The sequence below is a fragment of the Ursus arctos genome, unplaced genomic scaffold (assembly GCF_023065955.2).
Source record: "Ursus arctos isolate Adak ecotype North America unplaced genomic scaffold, UrsArc2.0 scaffold_22, whole genome shotgun sequence".
NCBI lineage: Eukaryota > Metazoa > Chordata > Mammalia > Carnivora > Ursidae > Ursus > Ursus arctos.
Genome location: NW_026622897.1, coordinates 19,037,447 through 19,048,693, shown reverse-complemented (window position 1 = coordinate 19,048,693; position 11,247 = coordinate 19,037,447). Strand labels below are relative to the sequence as shown.

Here is an 11,247-nt window from a genome sequence, read left to right as displayed (position 1 = left end):
TCTCATTTAGAGCTTCCATCAATTTTGAATTTATGTTTGTGTATCATGAAAGCAAGTGGTCCTGTATCATTCTTTTGCATGTAGCTGTCCAGTTTTCCCAACACCATTTTTTGAAGAGAGTGTCTTTTTTCCCCATAGATATTCTTTTCTGCTTGTTAATGTTTAGTTGACCATATGATTGTGGGTCCATTTTTGGGTTTTCTATTTTATTCCATTAACCTATGTGTCTGTTTTTATGCCATACTGTCTTGAACACTACAACTTTGTAATATAACTTGAAGTATGGAATTGTGATGATTCCAGCTTTGTTTTTCTTTTTCAAGATTGTTTTGGTTATTCGGGGTATTTTTTTGGCCCCATACAGATCTTAGGATTATTTTTTCTAGCTCTGTGTAAATTGCTGGTGGTAATTTGAGAGGGATTGCATCTAATGTGTAGATTTCTTTGGGTATTACAGACATTTTAACATATTTGTTCTTCCAATCCATGAGCATGGGATGTCCTTCCATTTCCTTAGGTCATCTTTAATTTCTTTCATCAGTGTTTTATGGTTTTCAGAGTGCAGATATCTTACCTCTTTGGTTAGGTTTTTCCTAATCTTATGGTTTATGGTGCAATTGTAAATGGGATTGATTCCTTGTTTTCTCTTTATGCTTCTTCATTATTAGTGTATAAAAATGCAACAGATTTTCCTACATTGATTTTGTTTCCTGTTACTTTAACTGAGTTCCTATATCAGTTCTAGCAATTTTTTGTGGAGTCTTTGGGATATCTATGTAGAGTACTATGTCATCTGCAAATAGTAAAAGTTGGACTTCTTCCTTGCAGATTTGGATGCCTTTTATTTCTTTTTGTTGTCTGATTGCTGAGGCTCCCTTTGAGGATGACATTAACCCCATGTAACTTAGAGACTTCTTTTATCTTGCTGCTTTTAGATTTTTCTTTATCTCTGTACTTTGTAGATTTTATTATGATATCTCTTGATGTTGCCATGCTTTTGTTGATTTTGATGAGACTTGTCTGTGCCTCCTGGATTTAGATGCCTGTTTCCTTCCCCAGATTTGGGATGTTTCAAATAAACATTCTGCCCCCTTTACCATCTCTTCTTCTTCTGGCACTCCTGTGAAATGAATGTTATGACACTATGGATTCACTGAGTTCCCTAAGTCTACATCCGTGATCCAATATTTTTCTTTCCCTTTTCTTTTCAGCTTCATTATTTTCCATAATTTTATCTTCTGTATGACTTATTGGTTCCCCTGATTCTTCAATCCTTGTGGTCATTGCATTCAATAAATTTTCCATCTCTGTTATTGTATTTTTCATTTCGGTCTGACTATATTTTAGATCTTTTATCTCTGGAATAAGGGACTTCCTGGTGTCTTCTATGCTTTTCTCAAGCCCAGCTCATATCCTCATGATTGTTGTTTTAAGTTCTGGATCAGGCATATTACTTATATCTCTTTTGATTAGGTCTCTGGCCATAACCTTTTCTTATTCTTTCTTTTGGGGTGAATTTCTCCATCTTGGCGTTTTGTCTAGGTCTCTGTCTTCTGTGTATTAGGAAATCCTTTTACATTTCCTGCTTAGGAGAATAATGGCTTTATGAAGAAGTCCTATACTGTGCAGGGCCTGGCACTTCAGGAAGTGACTCTGGTGTGTGCTGTGTGCACTCTGCTGCTATGTTTCAGCTGCCCTTCCCCTCAGGTCAGTCCTCTGTGGAGTTTCTCCTTGCCTATATTGGGGAGTATTTGGACCTTGGCCACAGTGTGGTGAGTTTTAATTAGGTGTTCTCTGGTTTGCTTGTTAAAAGAGAGCTGAAGGTTTGTAGAACTCAGTGGTCAGTAGAGTTGGTGTGTGTAGGGGGTTTGTGGGTGGGGTTTCTTGGGGAGGGGCCCTCTGCTCTATTTCTCAGGCACACTTGCCAGAGAAGAGCAGGACCAACAAGCAGACAGGGTTGGGACATGGTGTAAGCAGGGTGGGCAACCAGTGTTGGTGTTGTGCTATTTGCTGAAGCTGGATTATGCTAGGGACAGGGGAAGGAAATGGCACCAGCCAGCTCCTTTGTCCACAGGGAGGGGTCTTGGGCTTGCTAAACTCAAGGCAGCACTTTCAGAAAAGCAAATAATGTCTCTTGGTGCATCCCAGGTGATCTTCACATCACCATTTTCACCCTATCTGTCTCTGGGCTGGTTGCCTGTCAGGAGCAGAACAGTATAATTTGAGCTCTATTCCAGTAAACTTGCTGACTTCTAAAACTACAGGGTTTAGGGACATGGTGTAGGCAGAGAGTCCTGTGACAGTCTTCTGCTGAACTAGTGCAGATCTGACCAAAAAGGGCAGTCATGCCAGGGTTCAGGGCCATGGGATGTGGAGCAAAAATGCTAGGTAGCCAGTGTCCAGGTTAGCTGCACTCAGCATGTAGTTCTGTGCCTATGCCAAGGGATTGGGGAAGAGATGGTGCCTACTGGCTTTTTTGTCACCAGAAAGGCATCTCTGTGAACACCAGCTCTCACAGATGTGTTCCAAGTAGAGTGAACCGTCTCTCCCAGTGTGCCTTAGGTGATCCTCAGATCATGCCATCTGCTCCTGGGTTGCTTGCCTGCTTTCTCTCTAGGAGTATGGCCATGCCCCCAGGACTCTATCCTGGGCAAGGCTCTGGGCCTTTAAAACCCCATTTTTGAGCCCTGCTGCTTGCAAGAACTCATGAAAATCAGACACTTTTGTTTTCCCAGCCAGTGGCTTTGGGGAAGTGTTCTTTTTGTGTGTTTCACCTGTGTGCTCCACTTAGTCACCTTTCTCTGCCCCCAGTGTTCCCTCCCCTCCGCAGCACCCATGATCAGTTTCTCCTCTAAACCAGTCTCCACACTTCCTACCTTCCTCAGTGTGGCCTCTTCTCTCCCTCTAGTTGTGAAGTTTGTCCTGTCAGTTCTCAGGTCAATTTTGCGAGTATTCAGAATGATTTGGTATTATCTAGTTGTGCTCAGGGATGAGACCAGCACAGGGTCCTCCTACTATGCTGCCTCTTAGCTCTCCCTACCATATCTCCCATTCTCAATAATAGAACAACCAGACATAAGATAAGGAAAGAAACATAGGACTTGAATAACATAATTAACTAAATAGATTTATCAGACATATAAAAACACGTACCTAACAAAAGCAGAATACACATTTCCTCAAATGCACATGGGCTAAATTCCAGAATAGACCATCTGTTATGCTACAAATTGAATGTCAGTAGATTTGAAAAGAGAAATATCATAGAAGGTATTGCCTGTGACCACAACAGAATAAGGTTGGAAATCAATAACAGAAGGAATATGGGAAAATGCACAAATATGTGGAAATTAAACAACACTCTTTTAAAGAAAACAATGGAACAAAGAAGAAAAACAACTGAATTTGGGGGATATTTAAATATGAGTGAAAACAAAGCCACGGTATAGCAAAACTCATGGGATGTTGCAAAACAGTGGCAAGGAGGAAATTTATAGCTACATGCTTACATTAAAAAGCAAGAAACATCTCAAGTCAATGACCTTACTTATTGTACAACTTAAGGAGGAAAATCTAGCAGGAGAAAGGAAATAAACACTAGAGCTGAGATAAATAAAATAGAGAATAGAAAAACTAGATAGATAATAGGCCAAAAGTTGGTTCTTTGGAAAAATCAACAAAACTGACAAAACTTCAGCTAGATGGACTAAGAAAAAAGTTAGAAGACTCAAATTAATCACATCAGAGCAAGATATTGTTGACAAGAACAAAGTGATCATGAATATTTCCTGACTCAACAATAAAATGAATAAAAATAAATAAAAAGAATAAAATGTCTACCCTATTTTTGCTGGGAAAAGATTTTCCACCCCTTCTCAGCTGTCATCTCTATACAGTTTTCCTCCCAGTTGCATAATAGATACCTACAATTTGTTGGAGGGACCAAGGTCAGGAGTTGAAGTATACTTTTTCTTCATTTCCTTTACTTTTTCTATCTCTAACCATGTTAAATGCAGAATGAAACTCTCAGTTTCTTGCTTGTAGAGTATCCAAGGGAGCTATGGCTCATATTTGAGCAGATTTCAATTTAAATAATTGCAAGGTAAGTTTTTCAGAATGGACCAAGTACATCCACTAACTTTATCACACAGCTGTACCTCAGACTTTTACTGTGGATCTAAAATCCTACCCTACAATTAAGGAAATTGAGATACTGATTGGACAGTTGATAGTATTAAGGCATTATTGTTTTACTTTAAGTATAAAGTAGTGTTGTTATTATAATTTAAATAAATATTTGTCTTTTGGAAATACATACTAAAATATGATATCTCAGATTTTCTCCAAAATAACCTGACTGGAGAAGGGATTGAGTAATGGTGGTAGGAATAAAGAGGATTGGCTACGAGTTGATAATTTTTGAAACTTGGTGATGGGTTCTGCATAGTAAATTGTAATATGCTCCCTACTCTTGTATATGTATGACCGTTTCCATAGACAGTTAAAACTTTTAAAAATGTCAAAGAAAAAAAATCAGAAATGAAAGTATGGATATTACTACCACTTCTACTGAAATAAAAGGGATTATAAGAGAGTACCAGGAACAACTATATGCCAACAAATGGGATAACATAGATGAAATTGATAAATTCTTAGAAATTCAAAGCCTACCATAATTAAATCTGGAAGAAATAGAAAATCCGAGTAGACCTATGATTACTAAGGATATTGAATTAGTAATTAAAAATCTCCCAGTAATGGAAAATCATGGACCTCATTGCTTCACTGATCAATTCTGTGGAATATCAGAAGAATTGATACCAGTCCTTCTCAAACTTTTTCAAAAAATTGAAGAGTATGGCACACTTCCTAACTCAGACTTTGAGGCCACCATTACCCTGATACCCGAGCCAGATAGAGACTCTGCAAGAAAAGGTCTATAGACCAATATCCTTAATGAACAATAATGCAAGCATCCTCAATATACTAGCAAATCAAATTCATCAGCACATTAAAAGAAATATATACCATGACAATGTGGGATTATTCCTGCAATGCAAGAATGGTTCAACATACGAAAACGGATCAAGGTAACACACCACATTACTAAAATGAAGGAAACATACACACACACAAACACACACAATCATGTCAATTGATTCACAAAAAGCTTTGAACCAAATTCAACATCCTTTCGTGGTAAATTTTTTCAACAGACTAAGACTGGAAGGAAACACCTCAGCAGAATAACAGCTGTATTTGAAAAACCCAGAGAACATTATCCTTAATGGTGAAATCTGAACTTTTCTCAAGATTCAGGGTCAAAAGAAGGACACTCACTTTCACAGTTTCTATTCAATACAGCACTGGAATTTCTAGCCAGGATGTCAATCAAGGAATAAAAATAAAAACATCCCAGTTGGAGAAGAAGGAGGAATGTTATCTCTCTTCACAAATGTTAGGATCATGTATGTAGAACATTTTAAAGCTTCCACACATACACACACAAATTGAAACCACAAAGGAACTTAGGTAAGTAGCAAGCTACAAAGTCAAGATACAAAAATTAGTAGCCTTTATATGCACTAACAATGAACAATCCATAAAGGAAACTAAGAAAACAGTTCCATTTATAGCATGAAATGGAATAGAATGAAATACTTAACCAAGAAGATAAAAGACTTTAAAATCAAAATGGGAAAACTTTGCTGAAAGAAAATACAAAAGGCATAAATAAATGGAAAGATATTTAATTTTCATGAATTGGAAGACTTAACTATTGTTAAGACATTAATACTACCCAAAGTGATCTACGGATTCAACACATTCCTAAATAAGAATTCCAATGACTTTTTTTTTTTTTTGGCAGGACAAAACACATTCATCCTAAAATTGATATGGGAATTCAAGGGACCCTGAACAGCCAAAACAATCTTGAAAAAGAGTAAAGCAGGAAGACTCATTCATACTTCCGAACAAAATTTACGAGAAAGCTATAGTAACCAAGAGAGTGTGTATTGGCATAAAGATAAACAGAGAGGCCAGTGGAATAGATGAGAAAACCCAGATATAGCTCTTTGCATAAAATGGAGGATTTTCTTGGATATGACACCAAAGACAAAGGCAACAAGAAACTAAGATAGGTAAGTGGTATAACATCAGACAAAAACTTCTTTAGGGGTGCTTGGGTGGCTCAGTCAGTTAAGCATCTGCCTTAAGCTCAGGTCATAATGTCAGGATCCTGGGATGGAGCCCTACATGAGGCTCTCTGCACAGGTAGTCTGCTTCTCCCTATCCCTCTACCTCCATGCTTTCTATCTCTCTCTGTCTCAAATAAAGAAATATATATATATATATATATATATATATATATATATATATATATATATATATATATTAAGCTTCTTTAGAGGAATAGAAGTAATCAACAAAATGAAAAAGCAACCTAAGGAATAGGCAGAAATGTTGGTAAGCCATATATCTGGTAAAAGTTTATTTCCAAAATATGTAAGCAACACTTGAAACTCAATAGTAACAACAACACAAAACAAAAAACTATTAAAAATGGGCAAAGGACCTGAATACACATTTCTCCAAAAAAACATGGTGTTCGACAAGTATATGAAAAGATGCTCAATATCACTGATCATTAGAGAAATGCAAATGCAAACGCAAACCACAATGCGCTATCCCCTCATGTCTGTTAAAATGGCTATTATAAAAAAAGACAACAGATAAGCATTGGTGAGTTTATGGAGAAAAGGGACGAATTCTTGTACTGTGTTGGTCAAGGTGTACAAGGTTTCCTTTATGCATGATGAATAAGTTCTGGAGATCTAATATATACCAATGTACTATAGTTAACACTTTATCGAATATTTTTAAATTTGCTAAGAGGATTGATCTTAAATGTTCTCACTACAGAAAAAAAAAGAAAGTTGACTACATAAGATGATAGATATTTTGATTAATTTGTTTGTGGCAATTATTTCACATTACACTTATAAAATCAAGTCATGTATCTTAAATATGTGAAATTATTATTTTTCAATTATATCCTATAAAGATGGGGAAGAAAGAAAAAATAACTTTGACCTAATTTTTCTTTAGTTTTACTGAGGCTGAATCATAGTTTTATTTATTTATTTATTTTTAAAAAGATTTTATTTATTTATTTGACACAGAGACAGCCAGTGAGAAAGAGACAAGCAGGGGGTGTGGGAGAGGAAGAAGCAGGCTCCCAGCAGAGGAGCCTGACATGGGGCTCGATCCCTGAACGCCGGGATCACGCCCTGAGCCGAAGGCAGACACCCAATGACTGAGCCACCGAGGGGCCCCTGAATCATAGTTTTAAGACATAGTTTTGTGACAAAATTTCAGTTGTCCAAGTTAATGAAGAATGATTGAAAGTTCTTGAAGTAGTGAATGACAAATCCGAGCTCTCAAAGCTCATTCTAGCAGCAGTGTGAGTAGTTAAATAAGAAAGTATGTGAAAATGCTAGAAAATAGTTAGGAGCCACAACAGTTCAGTAGTAGAGTTAAGTTAGAGCCTAAAAACTGCCTGACTTTGTGTGGTGGCTGAGGGAAAGGAATGGAGGTCATTGTGGTTATAGACTCTCTTGCTTAGCATGTGAGATATGTGGAAAATATTCCGAAGGTTTGCAACCAGAGAACATCATTTTCAGAAATATCTGAGTTCTTACTATGTACGTTATACTGTAGTTAGCAAATAAGACAAAAATGATGTTTATTCTTATAGAAGTTATAATTTATTGGTGAACACAGGAATTAAAGAGAAAAATGTCTGATGAGTATGATGATGGAGGATCTCTTGGAATTTGTGAGAACATATATAATGACAGTGGACGTTAATTGATTATTTACCATGGGACAGGCACTGTTCTAGCCATTTCCCTCACATTTTATCATTTAATCATCATAACAACTTAATGAAAAGGTGCTGGGTTTTTTTTTGTTTTTTGTTTTTTGTTTTTTTACCATTCTATTTTACAAAGACACCAGAGGAAGGACATGAAGTAATTTGTCCATGGTGTTATTAGTAAGACTGGAGGTAAGATTTGTACACACATTCTCTAACTGCATAGCTGGATTAATTTGTGTGTGTGATGAGGAGAAAGAGATGACCTTAGTTACTGAAATATTACAAAAGTCCCAGCAGAATAGTAAGGTACAAATTTCCAGTAGATGTTTAGAAGTAAAAACTTTAGGGATGCCTTGGTGGCTCAGTCCATTAGGTGTCTGACTTTGGCTCAGGTCATGATCTCATGGTCCTGGGATTAAGTCCTGTGTTGAGCTCCCTGCTCAGCAGCAGTCTGCTTCTCCCTCTCCCTCTACCACTCCTCCTGCTCATGCTCTTTCTCTCTTTCAAATAGTAAATAAAATCTTTAAAAAGAGAAGTAAAAACTTTAGAAGGGATACATGACATTGCAAATTATTTTGGAGATATCTCAGGAAAGAGACAATTGATGTGAGATCCTCTCTCTTGAAAAATTTCAGATAAAAAAAGAAAGAATCCTGGAGGCAGAACTCTTGCAGAAAATTTTCCATTTAGGAGTATGGGAAGGAAGAGGGAAATAAATAATAGATTTCCCTTCAGAGATGAAGATAACAGGGAGATGGGGTTCATTTTTGGTTCCGTCTTGGGAGATGGACAATCCCTAGAGTGATCAGAAACCCTGAGGAAATTTGTAGTCTCCAAGGAACTAAAGACAGATGCATGGTCTAGGGTATAAATACAATCCTCTTATTTCCCTTTTACACATAGAATCTAATCCCAAGAGACTGAGCAAACTTCTACTCTGTTTATAAGCAGGTGCATTGTATCATTAAACCCACATTCAATCATTTATATCTTATCAAGTGGCAAATGAGATAAAAATAAAGACTATTTTCCTCTGTTGCTTGAGAGAACTCAAAGTCATAAACAGAAATTATGACCTGTAGTTTGGAAAGGTTTCTAGGGCATACCTGAAATTAAGTGTATGCAACATCCTTTTGGATTCAAAGGGACCAAAGCCTCAGAACCTGAAATTGCCCTTCCAGGACTGCAAAGGTAAAGAACAATGATCAGGAAGCACTGAAATATTCTGGCCTAAGGAGGGTGGGTTCTTGAATTACATTTATATGAATGTCCTCTTGTTGTGAGGTGGAAATCCAGAGATCAAAGATATGCAACTTTCTTTTTCATTTTGTGCAGTTCTGAGATTCAAGTGAGGAAGAATCTGTTCAAGGGGAGATGAGGGGATGTTCAGAGACTTAAGGGTTGCAGGGTACAATATCTCTGTCAGTAAGTTCCCTCTCCATGGATGCAACTCTCACTCTTCTGGATTTATGGCTTTTATTCTGTGACATATTCTTTTCCTAGACTGTGGTCCCTGAGTTTTGAATTAGAGTGTCCTTGTCCCCACCACACCAAGTCTAATGTGCATTAGAGACCAGTAACAAGTTAGAGTGTCTGTGCCTCCAATTTTACTTGATGGGAGGGAAGGTTGAAGTGAAGGAAGAAATTGTGAGTCCAGAGAAGGACAGTTGTGCTCTGGTCCATCCTGCTTCTCCCTTCTCCCTTGGTTTTTCCAGCAGTTCTGTTTGCATGTGACAGCACTGGACTTCACTCTCTAAGCTAAATTGTGGGACTCTTTGTTCCATTTAGCTTATAAACCTCTAACAAAAGGGGAAGTTGGAAAAAAGGCAGATTTTTCTGGGTCCAGATTTGGTAGTCTTAGACTCAGATATTTCCAGTGTATATCCCTTCCTATAGGATGAAATATTGTGGGAAGAGCTGGCTTTTTCTCTAATGTAATCCTGTTTTCCTGTGCTCACAGATCCCCTTGGTGAAGAATGGCTCCTACAAACTCCTCTTTTGTGACTGAATTCATTCTTTTGGGGCTAACAGACCTACCAGATCTACAGCTCCCCCTGTTCTGCCTCTTTCTAGTCATGTATATGGTCACTGTGTTGGGAAATTTGTGCTTCATAACTCTAATTGGGCTGAATTCACACCTCCATACCCCCATGTACTATTGCCTCTTCAATTTGTCCTTCATAGACCTCTGTTATTCTTCTGTGTTTACACCCAAAATGCTGATTAACTTCACATCAAAGAAGAATATTATCTCCTACAGGGGATGCATGACCCAGCTGTACTTTTTCTGTTTTTTTGTTGTTTCTGAATGTTATGTACTGACATCAATGGCCTATGATCGCTATGTAGCCATCTGTAACCCACTTTTGTATAATGTTGTCATGTCCCCTAAAGTGTGTTTCAGCCTTATGCTTGGTTCATACTTGAAGGCATTTTTGGATGCCACAGCTCACACAGGATGCATGCTGAGACTGACCTTCTGTGATGCAAATATCATCAACCATTATTTGTGTGACATCCTCCCTCTGCTCCAGCTCTCCTGCACAAGCACCTATGTGAACGAGCTGTTGGTTTTGATTGTGGTGGGCATCAATGTGATTGTGCCCAGTGTCACCATCTTGGTCACCTACGGTTTCATCCTCTCCAGCATCCTGCGCATCAGCTCCACTGAGGGCAGGTCCAAAGCCTTCAGCACCTGCAGTTCCCACATAATTGCTGTTTTTTTGTTCTTTGGATCAGGTGCATTTATGTATCTTAAACCATCTTCTAATGGGTCTATGGATGAAGGAAAAGTCTCCTCTGTCTTTTATACCAATGCGGTTCCCATGATGAACCCTTTCATTTACAGCTTGAGAAACAAAGACATTAAACTTGCTGTGAGAAAAACTCTGAGTAGGAGAGTGTTTTGATCAGAGTCACTGTCTGTGGGTATAGTTATAGGGCTGATATATTCTGTTTCTTTCATCAGAATAGTTTAGGTGGGAGTGATCATATCCTACCTTAGTAACCATGGTGACAGAAATTTGAATCATTTGTTAATTTATTTCTTTTTTTCTTTGGCTGGGTACGGTATACTTTGTTGATGGTACATGACAAGGAAGGGCTCCCCAAGTCCCTCTCCTCCTTCAGGGGTTCTGAGGAGGAAACTATGTATAGAGGTTGGGAGATCCTCATTGGGTTAGGTGATGAATTGGAGCAAGGACTCCCCAGTGAATGAGGGCCTCTCTCTTCCTCTTGTTCTCACTGGTGCTGGTGGTCTAGAGGGCTCTTACTCCTGGAGGCCAGGGGACTATATGGTCCACCAGCCAGGTTCTGTAGCCAACTCATCGTCATAGCAGGAAATGAGCTGCACACAGTAGTCATTG

The 11,247-nt window shown here is 38.2% G+C and overlaps 1 protein-coding gene across 1 annotated transcript; it reads left to right on the top strand.

Moving 5' to 3' along the window:
- The first annotated feature begins 9,858 nt into the window (after positions 1-9,858).
- On the top strand, positions 9,859-10,791 carry LOC113259764 (olfactory receptor 8B3-like). The gene has a single exon (XM_026505260.4). It carries the CDS (start codon positions 9,859-9,861, stop codon positions 10,789-10,791), a length of 933 nt encoding a protein of 310 aa, XP_026361045.3.
- Positions 10,792-11,247: the final 456 nt, after the last annotated feature.

Bases quoted from the DNA above. Each gene is read 5' to 3' on its own strand.
- LOC113259764 (XM_026505260.4), top strand. From the start codon at position 9,859: ATGGCTCCTACAAACTCCTCTTTTGTGACTGAATTCATTCTTTTGGGG.